The 26,353-nt window shown below is 40.0% G+C and overlaps 1 protein-coding gene across 1 annotated transcript; it reads left to right on the plus strand.

Moving 5' to 3' along the window:
- Positions 1–7,011: 7,011 nt before the first annotated feature.
- LOC121449257 (zinc finger protein 54-like) lies at positions 7,012–21,322 on the plus strand. Its single transcript, XM_041653561.1, has 5 exons — positions 7,012–7,244; positions 9,204–9,314; positions 12,953–13,044; positions 14,885–15,011; positions 18,989–21,322. Exons 1-5 carry the CDS (start codon positions 7,070–7,072, stop codon positions 20,149–20,151), a joined length of 1,668 nt encoding a protein of 555 aa, XP_041509495.1. The 5' UTR covers positions 7,012–7,069; the 3' UTR covers positions 20,152–21,322.
- The last annotated feature ends 5,031 nt before the right edge of the window (positions 21,323–26,353 follow it).

Raw genomic sequence — 26,353 nt, forward strand, 5'->3', positions numbered from 1 at the left:
AAACCACACCAGTGTGGGAAGTATATCAATACCACCTCAAGCCTCGGTGTACAGCAGCAGATAAGTCCTACTGCAAAGAAACCCTACAAGTGTAATGTTTGTAAGAAATCCTTTGCCTTGTGCTCAAATCTTCAAACACATCAAAGACATCATACTGCAGAGAAACCTTACCAATGCAAAGACTGTACAAAGTCATTTCCTTACGTGTTTGCACTTAAAGAACATGAGGAAATTCATTCTCTAGAGAAACGTTACAAATGTAAGGAATGTGACAAATCCTTCAGACACAGAGGCAGGGGGATTTGTGTGAGTTTGAGGCAAGTCTGATCTCCATATTAGATCAAGACAGGCAGCACTATATAAACCTTGTCTCAAAAAAATTCATAATAAGGACAAAATGTAGTATCAAAAATTGTGACAAAGCCTTTAAACTTATCCTCTAATTTTGCTTTACATCAAAAATACATGCTTCTGGCAAACCATATAAAAGAATACTATATATAATCCTCCATGTCCTGCTGGTCATTTGAAGTTCCTACCACCAAATACATTTAAATTAGATAAATCCTTTCCTGAGTACTAAGATAGTAAACATAAAAGAAAATTCATGAAAGAAAACACACCAGTAAATTTTAATCGTTTATTCACTCTCAAAAATCTCCATACTACATTCAAACCATGAGAAAGTGAGAAACTGTAAAGAGAAACTGAGTGTAAGAAAATGTATATGTTCACATTCACTTTAGAAATCACTAAGGTCAGTGTTGACAGGGGTTTCTGTCCTGCCCGGTCCCGCAGCCGTTCAGTCCCAAAGAAACACACAGGTCTACATTAATCACGAACTGGTTGGCCTATTACCTCAGGCTTCTTATTAATGCTTAATTATTCTTGTCTGTGTTAGCCACATGGCTTGGTACATTTTATCAGTGAGGCATTCTCATCTTGCTTCCTCTACATCTGGATTATGATTGCAGGTAGAGTCTTTCCTCTTCCCAGAATTTTCCTGTTCTCGCTGCCCTGCCCCTACTTCCTGCCTGGTCCCCCTGCCTATACTTCCTGCATGGCTACTGGTCAATAAGCATTTTATTAAAACAATACAAGTGACAGGGTACAAGACCATTGTCCCATAGCAGGTCAGGATTGGAGAAATGGCTCAGTGGTTAAGAGCACTGGTTGCTCTTCCATAGGACCCTGGTTTGATTCTCAGAAACTACATGGCAGCTTTCAACTATCTGTAACTCTAGTACTCGGGAATGTGACACCTTCTGGATCCTACAGATATTGCAGAGACATAATGCACAGACAAACAGATGGACAAATCACTCATACATATAAAATTTTGTAATTAAAAAATCTCCAGGGTTGCAAGGAATGGTAGCACATGCCTTTAATCCCTGCACTCTGGGGGTACAGGCATGTTGATCTTGGGGAGATCAAGGACAGGCTGGCCTACCGAACAAATACCAAGACACCCAGTGTTACATAAAGACACCCTGTCCCAAAAATAGTAATCGCCAAAGGCATACAGAAATTACTTTTGACTACTGAAGGAAAATGGGGATGTATTTACTCTGTCTTAGTTAGAGTTTCTGATGCTGCAAAGAGACACCATGACCACCACAACTCTAACAATGAAAAACATTTAACTGGGTAGCTTACAGTTTTGGAGATTTAGTCAATTATCTCCATGGCAAGACATGGCATCATGCAGGCACACATGGTATTGGGGAATGAACTGAGAGTAGGGGAGTTACTTGTAGGCAATAGGAAGTAGTCTGAGTGTCATACAGAGCTAAGCCTGAGCAAAACAGACCTCAAATCCTACCCCCACACTGATACACTTCCTCCAACAAAGCCAAAATTTCTAATGCCACTTCCTTTGGGGGCCATTTTCTTTCAAACCACCGCATACTCCAAACATTAAAATAATATGCCTGCCCTTCACTGCCAGTAGACTTTCATTGAGGGAAAGGACACCTGAGACCAACCCTCCCTAATCCAGGATGAAATGGTATGTGCAATCTAACACAGTTGCTTGTTCCAAGGACTTTTTGAGCAACACTTTCAACTCCGAATTATCCACTACAAACTACAAAAAGATACTCTTTCACTAAGGTTGAGAGTATTACAAATTGATATGTATACTCATGAATATTTGGTTTGCCAACATAACACACATGAACATGAAAACATCAATAGGTTCTGATCTAGGGCCTGTATTACCACACTGTCGTTTTTGGCCATGTTTACAGTATCAGAAAAGAATTTCCTTCTATGGAGCTTGTGTCAAACATATCAAAAGACAGTATCATATGCCCATTAGCATTTGTACCAGTATTGCATCATTACACACATCTTGACTAGTAGGTTAGTATTGTTGATGAATGGTCCAGGAGTAAGACCACTGACACCTTTTGTCTGCCAGTAGCCTTTCAGGACCTTTCAGTACTACAATAGCTAGCCAGCAGAGGAAGTTCCCTGGTAAGTTCAAGACTCTTCTTTCTCTATCATGCAACCAAGAGTTTAGTGTCTTCAGCAACACCATGTACTTATAATGGCCAAGCAAGAGCACTGTTAATGACTTGTTTTGTTTGGAATTCCTTTGAGGCCTTACCTGCCCAGTAATCATTTAGCAGATAACCAATCCATTTAATGGTCCCAGTATCTGGGAGCAGCCTTATTGATCCCTGTGGAATACCTCTGTTCAAGGTTTTTTGAAACTATATTTCATCTTAACTTGTAAGATATGGGATTTCATAAGGCTTCTTCATATATCCTTTTGGATGACCTTCCTACTCTTCCTCCTTTTTTTCTTGCCCCATCCTCAGTTAAATATTTAATACATTCTCTAATATATTTTGCTCAAGTTTCAGATTGATAGGCTCCCATGTAGCTTCTTCATGGTCATCTCATTTGGTTGACCGTTGAGAAGCCCCCTCTCTTCACCACTCCACTACATAGTTGAGCCATTCTGCCCCCCCCCACCCCAGGATTGCCTCTCTCTAAGTCTGATCACCTATATTTTACTAGCCACCCTCTCCTTTTATCTCAACTGCTGGCCCACCTCTAGCTTCTTGGCTTTTACCTATAGTCTAACGAGAATGCCCAAAACAAAAAGTTCAAAGCTGGGAAACAAATTGTTTACTCATATGTCAGCTGATGAACATCTAGGGTGATTTTTGTTTCCAAGTACTGGTCAATAAAGCAGCAATGAACATGATGGGCAAGTGCTCATTAGTAAGATGGCAAGTTCTAGGAGTTTATGCCCAGGAGTGGTTACTGTGTATCAGCTTCCTCTGAAGTAATGGAGCAAGATGCTCTAAATGAGTGGCTCTCGACCTTCCTGATGCTGAAACCCTTTAATACACTTCATCATGTTGTGGAGAACCCAATCAAAAATTGTTTTGTTTCTTTATATCTGTAATTTTGCTGCTTTAATGTATCTGATATATAGGGTATCTGATATATAAGGTATCTGATATATAGGGTAGCTGATATATAGGGTATCTGATATATAGGGTATCTGATATATAGGGTATCTGATATATAGGGTATCTGATATGCAATCCCGAAGGATCATGACACTAGTTTGAGTGCCAATATAAAATGAAGGTGAAATACTTCATTCTGCAGAAAATATCCCGAAACATAGAAATAGAAAACTTAATAGCTTCAGGAAGTCACAGAAACTGTGCCCTCCCCGCTCAAGCATATATAATCTCTAAGAACTGCTGACACTGACAGATAGCTGAACTGCACAGGTGTTCAGACCATCCAACAGGCAGACAATAGTCAAGTTGCCTGGACCAGACAAGACAAGCCACCTGGAGGATGTACTTCATGGTTTGAAAGACACTTCCAATCTCCCTTAAAATCCTGCCAGCTGTGCAGTGATCCCAAGGTTTCCAGCTTCATTAGCCATCACTCCCACAGTATGATGCACCTTTCATTGAGTAGTTTGAGCATCTATAAGTAACCCCCCACCTCACAATTGTAGGCCACCCCAAATAAGACTCACTGGTTCACTGGATTTAAGGTTGACTCAGTGGTTAAGACCACCGCCTGCTCTTTCAGAAGACTCAATTCGAATTCCCAGCACCCTCACACGGGCACTCAATATGTAACCTCAATTCCAAGGCATTCAGTGCCCACTTCTGTGTCTGCTAGCACTAGGAACACATATGGTGCACAGACAAAATATCCTATTAAAAAAAAACCAACATTTGTCATTAGTTCACTAAGTTAGACTTTGTTGCAGAGAAGCTTGGTAACAATGAAGACCGTAAGAGGAACATGGATAGCCCAGGGAAGCGGAATTAGATGAGATTTCCTGAGCAAACTGGGGATGGGGGGTCAGTACAGGGGAGGAGATGTGAGATGAGAACATGAAAGTACGGGATCGTCAAGTGGGGAGAGCAACCGAGTGGGAAAGCAATGAAAGAGAGATCTTGATAGAGCCACTATGAGATCATGATAGAAAAACTGATGCTAGGGAAATTCCCCAAAATCCCTAACAATGGCCCCAGCTAAGACTCCTAGCAATAGTGGAAAGGGAGCCCAAACTGGCCTTCCCCTGTATTCAGATTGGGGAATACCCCAACCATCATCATAGAGCGTTCATTCAGCAACTGATGGAACCACAAGCAGAGATCCATAACCAAGCACCAGGCCAAGCTCCAGGAATCCAGTCAAATAGAGGGACGAGGGAATATATGAGCAAGGGAGGTCAAGATCATGATGGAGAAATCTATGGAGACAGCTGAACCAAGCTTGTGGAAACTCAGGAACTCTAAACTGACAGCTGTGGTGCCTCCATGGGACTGAATTAGGCGCTCCATACGTGGGGGACAGTGGTGAAGCATAGGTTGTCTGTGAGGAACCTGGCAGACCAGAATCTATGCCTGGTGTATGAGCTGTCCTATTGTAGCCCATTCCCTATGATGGGGTGCCATGCTCAGTCTTGATGCGCTGGGTGGGTGGGAGGCTTGTCTTGGTCTTGCTTCAATTTGTGCCAGACTTTGTTGACTTCCCATGGGAGTCCTGACCCACTGGGAGGAATGGAAGGAGGTTGGGCTGCAGGGGAGGCGAGGGGAGTCATAGGAGGGGTGAGGAGAACTGTGAGTGAAATAAATTTTAGGGGCTGGAGAGATGGCTCAGAAGCTAAGAGCCCTGACTATTCTTCCAGAGGTCCTGAGTTCAATTCCCAGCAACCACATGGTGGCTCACAACCATCTGTAATGAGATCTGGTGCCCTCTTCTGGCACGGAGGTGTACAGGCAGGAGGAACACTGTATACATAATAAATAAATAAATCTTAAAGAAACTAAAGAAGTTGAATTTCATTAAAAAAAAAGAAATAAATTTTAAAAAGACAACCCTATGACAAGATTGACAGGATTCTATGAAAATTTCAAAGAACTAACAACAAAGCTACTTAAAATGCTTCTTGAAACAAAAAATTAAGATTTCCCAGTGCTTAGTATTCCCTGATGTTAAACCAGGTAATGATACAACCAAAAAGAAATTACAGACCGATATGGACATTTTAAAAAATTATCATTATGATGACAGAAGTCACAAAATAGTCCCACACTAGTTCAGACTTAGGTATAATAAGGGGTTATTTATTTAGGGGAGACTCACAGATCACTGTCCTAGATCACAGTCCTCTCCCCAAAAAGGCACCGGAACCAAATCTAGCGGCCGGAAGTGAGAACTGGAAGCAGCAAGAGAGCAAGCATGAGCTTTACAGTTGCATTTATAGTAAAAGAGGCCACGCCCAAGTTGGCTGGTATCTTAAAGGCTATTTGCCAAAGCAGTTCCCGCAGCATCATTCGCTATTTCATAAACACATATACAGTGTGTATCTCTGTGTCGTGTGTGCCAAAAAATACTCTCATTTCCTACTTCTCAATTACTCTGGTCCAAAATTCCACTAAATCTCCCTATGGTGTTCACGTTGACTCATTTTGCTTTGGGACCTGCTGAGATTGACCAGAGCCATCTGTTAAGACTGTGGGTTTGGAGCTATGTGCTGAGCTACTGGGCTCAGTAGAGAACTACAGCTCAAGGCAATGGTTATTTTCCTACCATCCATCCATATCTGACATTTGAGAGGTAAAGAGTGGGCCCTGTGAGCCTTTCCCTTTGCTAGACTGATGTGGTCTAGTGTGAGGTCAGTACAGGTAGTACAGTTGCTGTTGGTTACTGATTACAGCAGCTGTAGGGAGTCTAGAGAATGGCATGTCTTAGCCCTTCCTCCTCTTTTCCTTCTTATCCCTTTTCCGGGCATCTTCCACTCCCAGAGCCATGAATGGTGTAACTAAAGTTTTTAAAACTGGGACCACATACCTTATTTATTTCTTGCATCTAGGACAGCCAAGAATCTAGGCATTCACCACTGCATTTAAAGAAAAATATATGTTTTATCCAAAAAGACCTTAAGCATGAGTCACAGAAACGAAAGGACCACCATCTAGTTCCGAAAACAGTTCAGAACTCATCCCTGGCCTGTTAGCAGTGGACTAGCCAAACTTCTTTAAAATCCACGTTCCTGAATTGTCTTCCCCCAAAGCACGATTGTAGTATTTGTATTTTACTTGTCATGTCTGTTTGGTTGGGACTCTGGCTTCTGAATTTTTCCAGTTATCATTTGGTCTAAGTATATAGCCAAGGAGGCTGGTAGTCAGGTAGAGGTCAGGCTGCCTGTCTTTTAACTAAAGTGCTCAGACTCACTGTGGGGTCAGTACGGGACGGGTGCAACGTCCTCCTAGATCCAGATCTGCTCTAGGCTGGCAGCGAGCATGTGGGGAGGCTGTGCAGGGCGGGTCCAGGGCAGCCTGACAGCTGGAGCTGTGTGGATGGAAGCCTGAGACAGAGAGGGAGGGCGGTTCGTTGGGGCGGAGATACTAACCCGGAAACAGAGCTTGGAACGATGTGGCACATTGGCTGGACGTAAGGGAAGGGCGGAGAAGGGGGCGGGGTTATAGTGGTGACGTAAGCGGAAGCTGGGAAACCCTGTTGGTGCGGTGTTTGAAATCGACTTAGGAGCCAAAGCCACAAGCGCCAAATGCCGTTTTTTTCTCTCGTTGCTCCCGGACCGAATGGTATAGAACCGCGTGGTGTAGACCTAGGTGTCGCGGGGACGCGAAAACTCCCCGGAGCCGCAGTCGCCGCGGGGCGGCCTGGGAAAGTCAGCAGCGCAGTGGCGGGAACCGCAGCCCGGCGGCCCTGGAACCTCCCAGGTCAGAGGAGCTGCGGGGCTGGGACCCAGCAGGGAAGGGACCAGAGGTGCGAGCAGTTTCTCTGCTGTTCATAAGGAAGCTGGTTCTGAAATTCTGCTTTGAATACCTTTGCCTTCGTATATTTTAGATCATATGAAATAAGCCTGTTTTTTTTCTATTGATCTTTTTATTTCCAAAATATTCTTATAAAAATAATATAGTAGAATATTTGAATTTATCTGTCGATATTTGCAAACACGGTTCTCGTTGCTATGATGGAAAGGAAAAGCTCTTCAAATTTACACTCATCCAGGTTAACTTTCGTATTATATCTGGGGAGTTGGGGATTTATTATTTTTTATCCCAGGGCAGAATTTAAATATTAGTCATGAAGATGGCTGCAGATTTAATCGAATAAAAATATATTTTTTGCGTTTTTTTGTTTTTGTTTTTTTTGACACAGGGTTTCTTTGTAGCTTTGGAGACTGTCCTGGAACTTGCTCTGTAGACCATGCTGGCCTCGAACTCACAGAGATCCTCTTGAGTGCTGGGATTAAAGGTGTGCTGCACCAACCACTGCCTGACTTACTTACTTACTTATTTATTTATTTATTGGTGTATGGGTGTAGACATTAACATTTAAACGTAAAAGTTTCACACTTTATTATTTTTCCATCTGAGACATATGCTCTCTGTGGTGTAAATATACCACTCTGAGAAGAGTCTTCACCATATCTTGTGGCACAGGCCTTGAATTCCAGTGCTCCAGTGGCAGAGGCAGGTGAATCTCCTTATGTTGGAGACCAGCATAGTGATTTTCAGGACACCCACAACTACATGGTGAGGGACTGTGTCTCATAAAAGAAAAAAAACAAACAAACAAACAACAGGAAAAGAGGAGGAGGAAAAAGAAAAAGAAGGAAAGGATGGAAGAGAAAGGAAACGTGTCCTCTTGTGCTCATTTATTAATGTTGCACCTTGGAGTCTAGAAAGTACAGTATGTTGTTTGAGATGTCTGTGAAAAGGCATTATGATCTAGGTGGTGTTGGCACGTGCCTTTAATTTCAGCACACGGAGGCAGAGACAGATGAGTCTCTGAGTTTGAAGCCAGCTTGATCTACAGAATGACTTTCAGGACATCTAGGGTTAATGATTGACCAGCCTGACTCCATCTTAAGGATAGAAGTCATTTGTTATAAGGTCAAAACAAGTTCATTTCAGTTTGTTTTCTTTTGTTTTTTTGAGTCAGGATTTCTCAGTAAAGCGGTGGCTGTCCTGGAAATTGCTCCGTGGACCAGACTAACCTCAAAGTCGGAGATCCACCTACTTCTGCCTCCTGAGTGCTGGGGTTAAAGGCTTTGTAGTTTGTTTCTGTTTGCTGCCAAATTCAAGTTGACCATACTTTAAGCTGTTTCTGGAATTTGGCATGCTCTCCACCCTATGGAGTTTGACTTACGGCATCAATGTACCCTGATAACATGTTCTGTCAAATAATTGCAAAATGTTTAGCCAAGTTCCTACTTAGCAAAAGTTCCTCTGGAAATCCTCCAACCTTTGGAAACCCTCTCATCCTCCAGTTCTGGGTAATGTATAAGCCCCACTTTATCCTGAGTTCAAAAGAAGAAAAGACATTTTAATATAGAATGAGATTGGAAGCCATATGTTAATAATGATGATAACTCATTTACATCTGAAAAATGTCTACAATAGTCTTGACTCCTTGGTCCAAAAAAAGTACTCTGACCATGGACTCTTGACAGAACTATTAACTTTTGGTTCTTATGTTTGCTTTGTTGAGACCCTTTGTTTGTGCTGCTTGGCCCTGTAGACCAAGATGGATTGGAAAACACAGGGTTCCACCCACCTGTTTCTCCCAAATTCTAGGACTAAAAGTATGCACCAACAGGAAGATTCAAACTGTTTTTATTTATTTATTTATTTATTTATTTATTTATTTTTTACTTTGTGCTCTATTGACAGCCAGTGGTGTGACTGTGGACTTCTCCCAGGAGGAGGGACAATGCCTGGACCCTGCCCTGACTTTGTACAGAGACTGGATATTGCAGAATTACAGCAGTCTGGTTTCTGTGGGTGAGAATAGTTTGCGTGCAATCTCCTTTCCTCCTTAGAGTTCCTAGCAAAACTAATCTGCATGTGTGTGTGTGACTTGTGTGATTATAGAATCTCACACTTCACAGAATAAAGTAAAATCCTCAGAGGAACAAATAAAAATTTTCACAAAATGTTCTCCTTTTGAGTCTTTTTTTTTGGAGGTATAAGGCTGCCAGCATTTTTGGTCCATGATAACAGAACGTCCCTTGGGTATGATTCTCATCCCAATCATTCACTTACATTTTCGCCTCTGATATTTGACTGAGCTGTGATTGAAAGTGGGATTCAAGTAACAATAACTAACAATGTTTTATAATATTTTCAGTATTCTGACACTGCACAACAATTGGAAAATCGTTCTATAATCCTCTATTTTGTTTTCTCTTCATGTACTGAGCACAGTACTATGTTAGAAATCCAGCTGCTTTCTGAAGAATCTCTTTCTCATGTGCAGCTCTCACTGAGCACCAGGACCTGTTCACCTGTGAAACAGAACAAAGAGGCCAGGAAGATGGAGAGGGAGGAGTCAGTGGCTAAGGATGCAGGTATTTGGAGGAATTGGGGAAGGAGTAGAAAAGGATCAAGTGAATGTTAAAGTGGGACAGGAAATCAGTTTTGCCATGAGTGTTTTGCTACATGTATGACAGTATATCATGTGCATTCTAGAATTGTGTGTGTGGACTGATGGGAGCCACCCTCTGGGGCCTGAGCATGGAACCTGCGTCTCTAAAGCAGTCACAGACGTTCATACCCATTGAGCCATCTATCTAGTCCTATTATGTTTTACTTATGTGAGTATCAATAATAGAAAATGGTATAAGGCTCTTATAGACATTTTTATGTAGATTATCTAAAATCTTGACTTTACATAAGCATTTATTATTTCTTAGTAATTTTTTCTTTCATTGTTTTTAAAATACAGCCTACTCAGTCTGTATGTTTTCAGGGATGAACATTTGGTATTGGATAACCATATGGTGTACTCTTCTCTATTTCTCCAGTTCTCAGAATTGCTTAGTGTTTGACTAGAGTTTAGGCCTCCCTTCCATGTTAGCATGTCTCTTGGTGTTGGCCTTGTTCTGCTCATGTTTAGGCAGCCCTGTTTGTAAGATTTTATGCATGTAGCTTCTCTGACATTTCTAGGAGTCACAATCTCACAGCAAATATCTTGTTCCTCTGGCTCTTAAAATGTTCCCTCTCCTCTTTCTCGGTGACCCCTGAGCCTGAGGTAAAGGAATGGTGTTGCGTATGTGTCAGTGGGAACTGAGCATCACAAGTCTGCATTTTGACTGGTTGCGGTTTTTTGTAATAATCTCCATGTGTTCCAAAAGAACTTTCCATGGTTAGGGCGAGGACAACATTTATCTATGTAAGTAAGTAAAATTTTTAGAATTCAGTTAGTGATTATGCTGATTTAATGAAATTGTTCTCCTCCACAATCCCTGACTTCACTATCCCTGAGGAAACTGGCCAGGTTTTCAGGACCAGGCATGATTTCCCTCCTGTTGAGAGGGTCTTCAGTCCAATTAGAAGCTGTGGTCACCACCAAGGTACGTGTGCCACTCTTGGACCCTTCCGTCTATCATGCAGTGCAGATCATTGTTGTGGTTCATTGGAGTCATTGCTGGATAGGACTGTTGGCCAGGTCCCTCTCTGGAAGTTTGAATGTTGCCGTCTGGTACCATGAAAGCTGATCCACATGGAGTAGGCTTTAAAGTCATAACTTTCTCAGATCCTCTGGGATCTGTGTGCAAAGTGCATGGCTTCTTCAACAATAGGGACTCACCTTCTATGTCTAGGAGGAAAGCATGGACAACAGCAGTAGCTGGTTAGGTAATCTCATGGATAGCTGTGACCAACAACTTTAAAGCAGGTTTTTTTCACTTGGAGTTGATGGTTTTGTTAGAAAATTTGTATTTCTCTTGCATTATCAGCACAGATGGGAACTTTTCATTTATACTCTAACTATAACTGGATATACAGACTTATATGTTATAGGCATTTTTGGTAGATGGTAATAGTAAGATTCCTTATGACGTTTTCAGACATACTTACTCTTATTTTACCCCCCTTTTGTGTTTATTTCTGTTCTTTCTCCATAATTAAATCCCTTCTCATTTTTCCATTTCCCCCTCCAGACCACTTGCTTTCAGTTATTCCCCTCTCATACTCCCCCACACCCCACAGTGGTCTATTTTGCTCTTCTGGTTACTGCAGTCACTCCAGTTTGTGGATTCACATCTGAAGATTTGTAGCTAGGAACTTTCTCTGAGAGAGAACAACCATTGTCTCTTTCTGTGTCGGGGTTACCAAACTCAGTATGATCTTTTCTAGGTCTATCCATTTACCTGCAAAGTTAATGAGTTAAATTTTCTTTACAGCTGATATTTTATGGTGTATATGTTCTATATTTTCACCATTCATTCATTAGTTCAAGGACATTTAGCTTGCATGCCTTCTGTAGCTATTGTGACTAGAACATCAATTACCATGGGTGAGCAATGAGTAGGATGTCAGGTCCTTTGAGCATGTGCCAAGGAGTGGTACAGCTGACCCATGTGCTAGATTGATTTAAATTGAGGTTTTATATATTTAACTTTAAATTCTTTGTATTGACTTTCAGAGTGGCTGGAATTTTTGTTCATAGGTTTTTATCTTCTTTGGTTTTGATTTTGATCTTGTTGCTTGTAAGCAGAAGTTTCCCTGTTTCTCACACTGTCAAATAATTATTCAGAGGCTTATATTAATTGTAAATGCTCAGCCAGTAGCTCAGGCTTACTACTAACCAACTCTTACACTTTAACTCATTTCTAGGAAATCCATATACTTCCCTGAGGCTCATGGCCTTTACCTATATCCCATTTTGTGTATCTGACATTTTCTCCATCTGGCTGGCAACTCTCCTAATTTTGTCCTTTTTTTTTCTCAGCATCCCCTGATTTTTCCACCTCGCCTTATCTTATCTAGCTATTAGCCAATCAGCTTCTTTTTTTAAAAAAAAAAATTTATTTATTATGTGTACAATATTCTGTCTGTGTGTATGTCTGCAGGCCAGAAGAGGGCACCAGACTTTATTACAGATGGTTGTGAGCCACCATGTGGTTGCCGGGAACTGAACTCAGGACCTTTGGAAGAGCAGGCAATACTCTTAACCACTGAGCCATCTCTCCAGCCCCCAATCAGCTTCTTTATTTAAAAAAATTATAGCAACAAATCTTCACAGTGTACAAAAGGATTTTCCACAGCAATTGCTAGTTAAGTTATTAGGAGCATTGTTTCTCTACTATAAGAATTTGTGGTTTGCTATCTTGCACATTTCTCGTCTACTTATCAGGTCTTCCCGTGAAATGTATTACTTCCCATGTTCTCATGGATAATTCCTCTGATTCTCTTCTGTATATTTTCTTCTAATTTATTATTGGAGATTATTTTTCTGATTGCAACAATATGGTTGATATGATTTTTCTCTCCAGGCTTTAACTATATTTCCATGCTCTTTCTTTGGAATCATTTACTGGACACCTGGTAGTGTTCTGTTTATTAGCTCTTTTCATGTGTTTTGACATTTTTCTTTTACCAGCTTTCAGTATTAACTTTTGCATTTTCTTATATGAAAGGGCAACAAGCCATCTATTCTTTGTTCCTGAAAGAAAAACTCAAAGACGAGAAACAGAAAGAAATGGCTGATTCTCCAGTTAATCTGTCCCAGGTCAGTTATCATGTCCACTATTTTTTCTGGAAATTTTATATTTTGAGACATTGAAAGCCTTTAATTTTCTGCTTCTGATTTTTTTAACTTTTTTATAAAAATTGTTCCAAACAAACACACAACAACAACAACAACAAAAAAAAAAAAACCCACACACTGAACTTAACCAGACCCAAAGGCTGTACAACTTAAGGTATTTATACAGTTAGAGTTGTCATCTTTGGGATCAGAAGCTCTAGAGCCTCACATGAGATTTTATATTTTCACAAAATTTAAATTTTCACAAAATTGAATATATTTTAATTATACAGTACCAAAAACCAAAGACATATGACAAAATTAGACCCAGAAAAGCACTTAGCTTTATATCATTTTTCATAACTGGTGTTCATTACCTCAACTCCTGATAGTTAGCCTTTCTTGTTATCTTTTCTCCATGCTCTGCTGTACCCACATGTATGTTGTTTCCCAAATACATGTATTATTGGCTTGATTTTTCTTATGAGGCAAAATATGGTTTCTTTTTTCTGACTTCTATGACCTTACTTACTATTATACATTCTAAATCCAAACATTATCCTGTAAATTTTTATTATGTTTTTCTCTTCAGCTGTATAGTATATTTTATATATATGTATATACAGTTTGCATTATATAGTGATCTGTCGGAAAGCAATTAGATTGATTCCAATTCTTTGTTTTCATGAATAAGCAGCAATAAATGTGGGGTATAAATATCTCAGTAATGGGATGTGGAATTCCCTGGATATATGCCCAGTAATGAAAGAGCTGTTGAAACATTAGATCTATCTTTAATTTTTGTCACTAATCTCTAAATTGTTATCCACAATGTCTGTATTAACTTGCACCACACATACACATACACACACACACACACACACACATACACACACACACACACACACACAGAGAGAGAGAGAGAGAGACAGCACAATGACAGTCTATTAGGATTCCTTTCTCTCCTCATTTTCTCTAACATTTATTGTCAGATTGGTTGATGACAGCCATTCTGGACAGAGTGAGGCAGTATTCCAAAGTAGTTTTAGTTTGCATTTCCATGATGACATCTTAAGGATCCTGAACACTTGGCAAATTTATTGGCCATTTGTGTTTCTTTTTTCACAAAATGTTTTTTTCAGCTCTTTTGGCCATATATTGATTGGCAGTTTTATATCCTTGGAATTTAATTTCTGTAATTCTTGGTAAATTCTAGCAATGAACTTATATCCAAAGTGTCACTGGTACAGATTTTCTCCCATTCTTTGGGTGTCTGTGTGCTCTACTGAGTGTTTCCTTTGATTAACAGAATGATTTTATTTTTATGTAGTCTCATCTGTTGATACTTGGTTAGTTCCGGTTCTGTTTGTGTTTTTTACTATTCAGAAAGTTCTTGCCCATCCCATATCCTGAGGGTGTTTCCTGTGTTCTTTAGGTTTCTGTGCTTCTCATATTAAATATAAGTTTTGAATCACTGTAGCATGATCAACATGTAAAGCATTTAAAATCGCATTTCCTCATCACAGATTTTCCTTCTGAGACATGTACACTGTGATCTGTGGGATATAAACATTGCATCCTTAACAAATAGTTAACCTTGTCCACACCTGAAGTGTGTGCCTTCTTTCATGTGTATTGCGTGGTAAGACTACTGTGCTATCCTATTGTCCGAGAGTTGGAACATTCCTTGTAGAATGTGATTATTTAGAAGTCATCTTTTTGAGTAATTGTCTTCACTCATTTATATTTCTTCACGTCTCCTTATATCAAGGAAATACTCTGTCCAGTATCACATGATCAAACTGTGCTTTTTTTCTTTCAGGGTCTGTTTACATTCTGGGATGTAGCTGTGGACTTCACCCAAGAAGAGTGGGAATGTCTGAACTCTGCTCAGAGGACTTTGTACATTGATGTGATGTTGGAGAATTACAGCAACCTGGTCTCTCTGGGTGAGAAATTTGACTTGTAGATTTCCTAATTTATCCTTTGTATGTGACAACTTTATAGGTTATGGACTCGCTGTTAAAGCTGTCATGGAAATGATAGGGGACTATGGAAACTTTGGTAGTAGACGAAAACTTTTTCATGATACTTCCTTTTTTTTCCCTTCCATTTTTCATTAGAGGTTTCTGTTTTCCACTTAGAGGTATCATACACCCCACATTTTTTTTTCCACGATACATTCAGAAACTTAGTAGAATATAATATTTGTACCCATATCTTCTTTTTCATTTATTTCCTTTGATTGAAATAGATTTTCTCATCCAGTATATCCAGATTATATATTTTCCCTTCCCTCTAAGTCTCCCAGTTCCTCCCTCTATCCCTTCCTCTCAATATCCACTCCATTTCTTTCTCTCTTTAGAAAAGAGCAGTTTTTAAAGAGATAACAACCAAGCATGGCAAAATAAAATATAAGATGAAGCAAAGCCATCATTTGAAGTTCGACAACGTAGCCCAGCAGAAGGAAGAGAGTCCTTAGAACAGGCAGAAACCTCAGAGACCCATTCTTTCTCACACTCCGGAGTCCCATGATAACACTACGCTTAAGCTATAATACATATACAGAGGGCCCGGTGCAGATTCATTTAGGCCTTGTGCCTGCTGCTACTGTCTCTGTGTCACTTAGCTAGTTAGTTCAGAGGGCCTTGTTCTTCTGTTGTCCTTTATCCCTTTGTGCTCTTAGATTCCTTTAACCTCCTCTTGTGCCTGGTTCTCTGAGCTCTGAGGAGAAGGGATTTGACATCCCATGTCGACTCTCTGTATCTCTGCTATTTTTGATAACTTTTTTTTTCTTTTCTTTTCATTCTTTTTTGTTGTTGTTGTTGTTTGTTTTGTTTTTGTTTTTCTGAGACAGGGACTTTTTCTTTTTACAGCAGTAGTTTTTGGTTTTACCCTTATTCTTTGGTCTGTCTAGTCTTTGGTCCTTGGTTACCCAAGCAATGTTGTCTATGGGTTCCATCAGATTGGGCCATAAATAAGATCAGACGTTAGTTAGATACTCCCTCAATTTCTGTTCCACCACTGCCCTAGCATATTTTCTAGGTGGGACAGATTGTAGATCACAGGATTTTGGACTATTTCCATCCATAACATAAGCTTGATGTCCATCATTGCATTTGACATCATTTTAATTTTGAAAAAAACTCAAAATATGCAAACTGAAAAGTCTCCCTTAATATATTTACAATATGTACAGGAAATAGCACTTGAAAATTCATTCCTATATTCCTCTACTTTGTGCTCTCTTCATGTACTGAACCCAGTACTTGGTTACATGTCTTTATTCTTTCTAAAAACTCTGCCTTGAGTCATGAGCTACCTCACAGAACATGTGGACTATATGCAAGATAGGCCTGGTCACCTACTCAGAGCAAATGAGATAGCCCTGGAATGTGGGGAGGAGAGAGTAGCCACAACCAGGGTGGGCTAGTGAATGAGTGGAACAACAGTGATGGCTTCCAGTGAAAGAGAAATCAAGAGCTGAAAACAGTTTTGCTACACTTAATTCCACTTAAAAGGATTCCTGATCATTTGACTTAGTGTAGTGTCCTGGTTCCAGGATGCATGCTGCCTGTTGTTAGAAGATGTTGTGTTTTATTGCACCTGAATTTTGCTGACTTAATACTAGCACAAAATGCAATTTTATTTCATTATGCTGACATTGGATTAAAATAATTTTCCTAACTTTATGTCTGAAATGAATCCATGGAGCAGGATTATTCTGTAATTCCCTTCCTTGCTGTCTTTATATTGCATCCTTTATTTTCTTTCCACTGAAGAATACACAAACACTCTTCTGGGAAATAATCTCAAGAGTTGGTGTTCAGAGAGACTTGAGAATAACCTTAACAGTAGCCTGAGAGGCCAGCTCCCAAGGCTCCCTCCAGGGTTTGAGTCAGAAGGCCACAGTGGGGTGGAAGGGACTGAGGATATTTGTAATCAGAGGGGTAACAGAAACCCACACAGATGATGTTTGAGTCATATTCTTTACTCTTCTGTCCCCAGTTCGAAATCTCTGCAGTTTTTATACATATACAATGGTGTTCTTTTCCAAGGCTGTTTTCTTAGGGTCACAAAGCATTCTTTGCAGACAGATATGTTATACAAAGCAATAACTTGTCACTGATTTTAATGATTGGCTGTGGCCCTAGCTGTAAAAAATTCCATCTGTCTCTTAAAGGGCAGAAAACTAAACCAAATAGAAATTTTAAGAGGAAATAAGGAATTCATGCACTCAAAGTGTGACTAAATTTGTAAGCTAAAAGTTTGTGATCAGTAAAACATGCAAAAGTAAAATGCTGTTATCTCCTGGCACAGAGAATGCAGCTGTGCTTCAGAAACTGTCAGTGAGTAACCATGGCAACTTGCATAAGGCAAGGGGGAAATGTACAGTGATGATTCATATCAGCATATCCACCAAATGTTAACTGGCAATAAAAATCCTTTCAATTCTAAAACATACTTCTACTCTGTGTGCTTAGAGCAAAGAAGGGACCTATTACTATTTCATACAAAATCTGGGACTTGACACCTCCCAGCCGCTCCAGCCACCTGCATGTATTTCACACACTAATCAGTAACCATGCTAGAAGGCTATCTGTCTCTGAAGATGGTTAATCAATTTACAACATCTTCTTGTAAATCATCCAGATCTCAGAACTAAAACATAATCAGTTAGTCTTCTAAGTTAAAATCTTGTATCGATAAACTGAGGTGAAAGTGTATTCAAGGTGTTAATAGCCTTTAGGGTCAAAGCAGTGGAGTGCTACATTTTCTGTCACAGGAGGCAGAATGAGCTCACTACACTTCTTGTTCTTTTTAATATACGAAAGGCTTTGAGTTAACAAATCCGGGCATACGACAGTTCTGTCCTTGAGTTTTATCTGTGAAAGTACCATTTGTCATCTTTCTTACAGGACACCTTGTCTGGCCAAATTGTTCTGTCATTAAGATAATTATAAAGAACAGGCTTTTCAGTTTTTTCTCACAATGTAGAACAAAAACTTGGCTATGGCTTACTTATTTTATCCACCAGAGATACATGATATGAGGAGAAATCATCCTTCTATCAGTACATAGAAATATTGGGCCCAACATATGAGGAATACACTACTAAGCTTGTAGGACAAGTCCCCAAGCTGGAATTAGAGGGGGACCATGTTGTCACACAGAGAATTGCAGGTAGAGGCAAACAGCTATTCAAAAGGCAGTCAGTATTCCTCACAGGCCCTACCTTGTGAGTTTTATCCTCCAGCAAGTGTGTGTGTGTGTGTGTGTGTGTGTGTATGGTAGGTTGGCCTCCTAAATATCAGTTATGATATACTGTGTATTCTTGTGGACTCCATCCTAACCCTTTGAGGGAATTTAAGAAACACAGCAGTGTGTGGAGTTCAGACAGTGGAAGACAGAAATTAGCAATAGCTGCCCATGACAGCCCTGCCTTAAACAATCTAGTTCCTATCGTGTCTGGCAGAATAATTGCTTTGCATCTATAAATTTGGAGAATGTATTGCTTTTTTTTTTTTAAGAAAAAAGAAAATCTTTGATGCTTTTGAGTAAGCCTTTAATCTTAAAATGAATTCTCACAGTACTCGTCATTGCTGTTCACTAGGAAGTATAAATACTGTGAATCTGGGATTAGATTAAGTTCTTTTTCATCAGTCTCTGAGTAAATAAATATTTAAAAAGAGACATGTATTTTAATTAGAATCAGTCACTGAGCTCCATTCCAGTGATGTTTCATCTTCTATGAAGGTCACCCTGTGAGAATCCATAGAGTTATAGTGGAAGAATAAAGTTGACTAGTGGGAGCTCTATTCTAAATAGTTGCTGGTTGACTTATGAGAGAACTTAGAGAATCTGTCATTTATCACATATTTATTATTGGAACAAGCCAATTAACCTGAGTTTTACTCATTTTCAGAGAACTATTGCAAATGTGATCCTGTCCATCAGCATGTGAATAATGAAAAGGAGTCTCGTCAGTCTAATGATCTTGGCAACATGCTTCATGACCCCTCCACATGTGCACTTTATAAAACACATGGAACTAGAGAAAACTCGAATAGCTACAGATGCAGTGATCACAGGGATGACTCTGTTGACTCATCAAACCCTGATAGACATGAAAGCTTGCACACTGGAAAAGAACCTTTTAAATCTAAAGACTGCAAGAAATCTTTAAATTTGGGTTCTATCATTACTCAAGATCACATACTCTACACTGCAAAGAAAGAACACAGACAGGGAGAATATGATGACTCTTTCTCTTCTGCATACAGTGTTTTGCAACAAACAATCTACATTGGAGGGACACCACACCAATGTTTGAAACGCGGGAAATGTGTCAGTACCACCTCAAGCCTCATCATACATCCGAGAATTCATACTGGAAAGAAACCCTACAAGTGCGACATTTGTGACAAATCCTATAAGCAGAGTGCAAGTCTTAAAACACATCAAAGACTTCATACTGGGGAGAAACCTTACAGATGCAAAGATTGTGGAAAGTCATTTCGCCTGTTGGTAGTACTTAAAAACCATCAGAATATGCATACTGGAGAGAAGCCTTACACATGTAAGGAATGTGACAAATCCTTTCCTGTGAAGTCAACTCTTACAAAGCATCAGAGAATTCATACTGGAAAGAAACCCTACAAGTGCAATGTTTGTGACAAATCCTTTAGTCAATGTTCACATCTTAAAATACATCAAAGACTCCATACTGGGGAAAAACCTTACAAATGCAAAAATTGTGAAAAGGAATTTCATGACTTATCAGCACTTAAAAGCCATCAGAAAATGTATACTGGAGAAAAGCCTCACAAATGTAAGGAATGTGACAAATCCTTTGCTCTAAAGTCAACTCTTACAAAGCATCAGAGAATTCATACTGGAGAGAAACCCTACAAATGCAACGTTTGTGACAAATCCTTTACCCAGTGCTCAAGTCTGAAAACTCATCAAAGACTCCATACTGGAGAGAAACCTTACAAATGCAGAGAATGTGGAAAGTCATTTCCTCAGTCCTCAGCACTTAAAAGCCATCAAAAAATGCATTCAAACAAAAGGCATGCTGGAGAGTAGCTTTACCAATGCAATGAGTGTAACAGGTCCTGTAACCACTATTCATTATTAGGAAGGCAGTAGAAAATTCATTTTCTAGAGAAATTATACAAAGGCAAAGAATGTTGTAAGTCCTTTTTCAGCTATCAAATCTTAAAATGCATTACAGAATGCACATAGGTGAGAAACCGTAGAACGGTGAAATATGTGACAAATGCTTTACTATGACAGCTACTCTAGAACACATCAGAAAATTCATACTGGAGAGAAATCTTACTGATGTAAAGAATGTGACAAATCTTTTTCTACGTGTTCAAATCTTCAAACACATTAGAAAATTCATACTGGAGAGAAACTTTACAAATGGCAGAGACTGACAAATCCTTCATCCAGCATTCAAATCTTACAATATATTATAGAGTTCATAATGGAGATAGACTTGCATATGTAGAGAATGTGAATTTTTTACTAAATGCTCAACTCTTCAAGCACATCAGAAAAATACTGGAGAGAAAAATGCCATTGTGAATATTGTGATGTAGCATTTACCTGGTACTCTCTGCTTATAAGTCACAACAGTATACACAATAGAAACATAAAAATATGAAATTTTTGAAAACTTTGAATGAGGTTTATATATTAGAAAAATATCAAAGAATTTATATTATAATAAAATTCTGCAAATCAAACTGAAAAGCTTTTTTTAAAAAAAATGCAGGAATTTTGATTGCATGCATGTATGCATTCTGCCTGTAGAGGCCAATGGTATCAGACCCCCAAATCTGGAGCTATAGGCAGTTGTAAGCTGCTACCTGCATGTGTGCAGGAAATAGAACCCTGATTCTCTGAAAGAGGAGCCAGAGCTCTCAGCCACTAAGCCATTTCTCAAGCCCCTGAGAAAAGCTATAATAAAACATCTTGTTCAGCCTCTACAAATTCAAAATGATTCCTGTCATGTGCTCACCTTTAATCCCAATACTTCAGACACAGAGGCAGGGTATTTGTGTGAGTTCAAGGCTAGCCTGGTCTTCATAATAGATCAGAACAGGCAGAACTGTATAAACTCTGTATCCGAAAACAATAATGACAAAAATGCATCAAAAAATTGTGAAAAAACCTTTTTTCCTCTAATTTTGCTGTATATTACTAAATTTATACTTCTGACAAACCTTATAAAGGTACACCATATATAACCCCCATATCTTGCTGTTCATTGGAAATTTCACCCCCAAATACATTCAGTTTGACAAATTTTTTGCCTAGTGCTGGAATAGTAAACATGAAATTCATAATGAAACAAAAAATGCTCCAATAAATTCTCATCGTTTATCTATCCTCAAACATCTTCATCTTAGGTTTATACTCATGCAAATAGGGAGAGGTTGAGAATCTGTAAAGAATTGGACTGTGAATGTGACAACACCTACAGTTTATAAATCTCCAGGTCAGGGCTGGAGAGATGGTCTGTAGGTCCCTGATTTGATTCACAGCACCTAACAGGTAGCTCACAACTGTATGTACCTCTAGGATGAGGGTATCTGATGCCTACTGGATTCTGTAGGCACCATTTTCACATATTGCACAGATATACATGCAGGCAAAACATTTATACATAAAAAGAAATCCCCAAGGTTGCAAGGCTTAGTAGACTATGGCTTTAATCTCTGGATGTTGGAAGTAGAGACAGGTTGATCTCTGGGAAATTAAGGCCATCTTAGTCTACAAGCAAATACCAAGACACCCTGTTTCAAAAAAAGAAAGCTCTGAAGGCATTCAGAAATTACTTTTGAAGTGCTGAAGGAAAATGGGGAAGTATTTATTCTGTCTTAGAGTTTTTATTGCGCTAAGAGACACCATGACCACCACAACTCTAACAAAGGAAAACATTTAATTGGAACTGGCATACAATTTCAGAGATTTAGTCCATTATCATCATAATGGGACATGGCAGCATGCAGGAAGATGTGCTGGAGGATGAGCTGAGAGTGGAGAAATTACACCTAGACTTGTAAGCAATAGGAAGGAGTCTAAGTCTCATGCTGAGCTAAGCTTGAGCAAAGCCTGCCCCCACAATGGCACACTCCTTCCAGCAAGGCCACACCTACTTTAACAAGACCAAACCTAATATTGCCACTCCATTTGGGGGCCATTTTTTTTCAAACCACCACATATTCTAAACTCTTAAAATAATATACCTGCCCTTAACCTTAGTAGACCTTCACTGAGGAAAAGGAGACTCCTGTGACCCTCCTTCAACATAATGAAATGGTAATTGTCCCAAACTTGCATAATTGCTGTAGTGAGGAGGCGAGCAGGCATGCTCTTCATCCCCCCCAAGCTCCCTCACGGCTAGCTTTACACCCGAAATAACAACACACAAACTGTATTCATTTAAATACTGCCTGGCCCATTATATCTAGCCTCTTCTTGGCTAACTCTCATATCTTGCTTAACCCATTTCTATTAATCTGTCTAGCACCATGAGGTGGTGTCTTACCAGGAAAGATTCAGCATGTCTGGCCTGGCGGCTGGCTCCATTACATCTGCTTGACTCAGTTTTCTTTCTCCCAGAATTCTGTTCTGTCTACTCCACCCACCTATGTTCTGACCTATCAGGACAAGCAGTTTCTTTATTAACCAATGAAAGTATGACCCTCCTCCATCAATTGCTTGTTCTCAGTACTTTTTGAACAGCTATTTCAACTGTGCATTACCTACTACTATTGGTGAATGAATTCATCAATGTTGAGAGTAGTACAAACTGATAGTTGTAATCATATATATTTTTGATGGCAGATTAATGACATGATCATTAACAAAACATCAATAGACTCTGCCCTTGGACCTGTAATTCCCAAGCCATGATTTTGTTTGTTTGTTTTACCATATTTACAGTACCAGACATGAATTCCCTTCTGGTGGAACTGGGATCAATTCTATCAAGAAACAGGTTGGTTATTCCTATAAGCAGTCATGCCAGAATTGCATGAGTGTACACATCTTGCCTAGTTGGTTTGCATTATTAAGACCTGTTACAGGGAGTGGGGTTCCTTGTTCCAGCTGCCCAGCTAGCTAGCTTATACCCGAAATAATTACACAGAAACTGTATTAATGAAAACACTGCTTGCCCATTAGCTCTAGCCTGTTGGCTAACTCTCACATATTGATTTAACCCATTTATATTAATCTGTGTTTACCATGAGGTCGTGGCTTACCGGGAAAGATTTAGCATGTCTGACCTGGTGTCTTCATGGAGTCTCTCTCTCTCTCTCTCTCTCTCTCTCTCTCTCTCTCTGTCTCTCTCTCTCTCTCTCTCTCTCTCTCTTTCTCTCTCTCTCTCTCTCTTTCCTTCTTACCAGAATTCAGTTCTGTCTTCGCCTACGTAAGTTCTGCCCTATCAGGCCAAGCAGTTTCTTTATTAATTAACCAATGAAAACAACACATAAACAGAAGGACCTCCTACACCAAAGACCATTGACATTCTTTCTGTCAGGCACATGTACAGAACTTTGTAGTATATAAAAGCTAGCTGGCAGGGAAAGTTCTCTGGTAAATTCAAGATTACTCTCTATCTTGTAAACAAAGTGTTTTGTGTCTTCTACAATGCCATGTACTTATGGTGGCCAAGGAAGAGCAGTGGAAATGAAGACTTGTTTTGGTGGTGTGCCTCTGTTGTTTCCGAATCCAGAAATTTTTAGGCAGATAACCAATACCTGGTAGACTGCATTTCATTTAATAACTCTGGTATCTGTTAGCAGTGTTATTTACCTGCTGTGGAATACCACTGTTCACAGTTTTAAAAATTACATTTCCTTTTAACTTGTAAGACTCTTGCATACATTTTTTTTAACTTTCTTTTCGTTTTATTGAGAAAAAAAACAATTTCCGCCTCCTCCCAGCCTCCCACTCCTCCCCCCCACTCCTCTCCCCGCCCCCCACTCCTCTCCCCCCACTCCTCTCCCCCTCCCTCTCAAGTCTGAAGAGCAGTCAGGGTTCCTTGCCCTGTGGAAAGTCCAAAGTCCTCCCCCCCCCATCCTGGTCTAGGAAGGTGAACATCCAAACTGGCTAGGCTCCCACACAGCCAGAACATGAAGTAGGATCAAAACCCAGTGCCATTGTCCTTGGCTTCTCAGCAGCCCTCATTGTCCGCCATATTCAGAGAGTCCGGTTTTATCCCCTGCTTTTTCAGTGACAGTCCAGCTGGCCTTGGTGAGCTCCCAATAGATCAGCCCCACTGTCTCCATGGGTGGGTGCACCGCTCTTGGTCCTGACTTCCTTGCTCGTCTTCTCCCTCCTTCTGTTCCTCATTGGGACTTTGGGAGCTCAGTCCAGTACTCCAGTGTGGGTCTCTGTCTCTATCTCCATCCATCGCCAGATGAAGGTTCTATGGTGATATGCAAAATATTCATCAGTATGGCTATAGGATAGGATCATTTCAGGTTCCCTATCTTCAGCTGCCCCAGACACTAACTGGGGACCTCGCCTTGGGCACCTGGAAGCCCCTCTAGGTCCAAGTCTCTTCCCAACCCTAAGATGGCTCCCTTAATTAAGATATGTGCTTCCCTGCTCCCCTATCCAACCTTCCTTTATCCCAATCATCCCGTTGCCCCAAGTTCTCCCCATCCTACCCTTCTCACTTTTCTCTCCCCATCTCCCCTTACCCCCCTCCCCCCACCCTTAAGATCCCGATTTTTGCCTGGCAATCTTGTCTACTTCCCCTACCCAAGAGGATAGCTATGTTTTTCTTTGGGTTCACCTTCTTATTTAGCTTCTTTAGGCTATCCAATTACAGACTCACTGAACTTTATTTAAGGCTAGAAACCAATTATGAGTGAGTACATCCCATGTTCATCTTTTTGGGTCTAGGTTACCTCACTCAGGATAGTATTTTCTATTTCCATCCATTTGCATGCAAAATTTGAGAAGTCATTGTTTTTTACCGCTGAGTAGTACTCTAATGTGTATATATTCCACACTTTCTTCATCCATTCTTCCATTGAAGGACATCTAGGTTGTTTCCATGTTCTGGCTATTACAAATACTGCTGCTATGAACATAGTTGAACAAATGCCCTTGTCAGATGATCGGGCATCTCTTGGGTATATTCCCAAGAGTGGTATTTCTGGGTCCAGAGGTAGGTTGATCCCGAATTTCCTGAGAAACTGAAACACTGCTTTCCAAAGTGGTTGCACAAGTTTGCATTCCCACCAGCAATGGATGAGGGAACCCCTTCCTCCACAACCTCTCCAGCAGAGGCTATCATTGGTGTTTTTGATTTTAGCCAATCTGACAGGTGTAAGATGATATCTCAAAGTTGTTTTGATTTGCATTTCCCTGATAGCTAAGGAGGTTGAGCATGACCTTAAGTGTCTTTTGGCCATTTGAACTTCTTCTGTTGAGGATTCTCTGTTCAGTACAGTGCATACACTTTATACCCAAACACAACAGGGGGAATAAGACAAAAGACTGCTTTAACATGATTCAACGGACAAATAGAACAGTTATTTGCTTCAATACTTTGAGACATCAAGTCAATAGCATTCTGTTGCTTTGTAGTAAACCCACTCTAGACCAAGTATCCTGAAGGCTTCCACTCCCAAGGTCAAACCTCCTAATACAAAAGGAGCAGAAGTATGCTTGAATATCCTGACCATTGGTCAGGATGGAGTGAATCTAACCATAATGGGCCATCTTAATGTCAAAAAGATCAGGTGACCACACCCTAGGACATGAGGTATAGCCACACTTGTTGTCAACAACTTTGAACAAGCAAAAATTTTCTGACCTTCAGACAAGATGTAAATAGGATCACATTTTTGGGCCTCCACAGAGTACATAACATTTTTGTCTTTCTGGGTCTGGGTTATCTCACACAGGATGATTTTTTTTCTACTTCCATTTGCCTGCAAGTTTCATGATATTATTTTTTTTGCCACTAATACTCCATTGTAAATATATAACACATTTTCTTTATCCATTTTTCAGTTGAGGGGCATCTAGGTGGTTTTCAGGTTTTGGCTATTACAAATAATGCTGTTATGAACATGGTTGCATAAGTTTCCTTGTGGTATGATTGAGCATCTTTTGGGTATACTTCTAATTGTTGTATCTCTGGGTTTTGAGGTAAACTGATTGTCATTTTTCTGAAAAATCACCATACTGATTTCCAAAGTAACTGTATAAGTTTGCACTCCCACGCTGGGCGGTGGTGGCACACGCCTTT

Source organism: Microtus oregoni, unplaced genomic scaffold (assembly GCF_018167655.1).
Source record: "Microtus oregoni isolate MIOR12 unplaced genomic scaffold, Mior012 000006F_ref0000085, whole genome shotgun sequence".
NCBI classification, from domain to species: domain Eukaryota; kingdom Metazoa; phylum Chordata; class Mammalia; order Rodentia; family Cricetidae; genus Microtus; species Microtus oregoni.

Bases quoted from the DNA above. Each gene is read 5' to 3' on its own strand.
- LOC121449257 (XM_041653561.1), top strand. From the start codon at position 7,070: ATGCCGTTTTTTTCTCTCGTTGCTCCCGGACCGAATGGTATAGAACCG. The intron at 7,245-9,203 runs GTCAGAGGAGCT...CTCTATTGACAG, and splicing joins GCGGCCCTGGAACCTCCCAG to CCAGTGGTGTGACTGTGGAC. The intron at 13,045-14,884 runs GTCAGTTATCAT...TTTTTCTTTCAG, and splicing joins CTCCAGTTAATCTGTCCCAG to GGTCTGTTTACATTCTGGGA.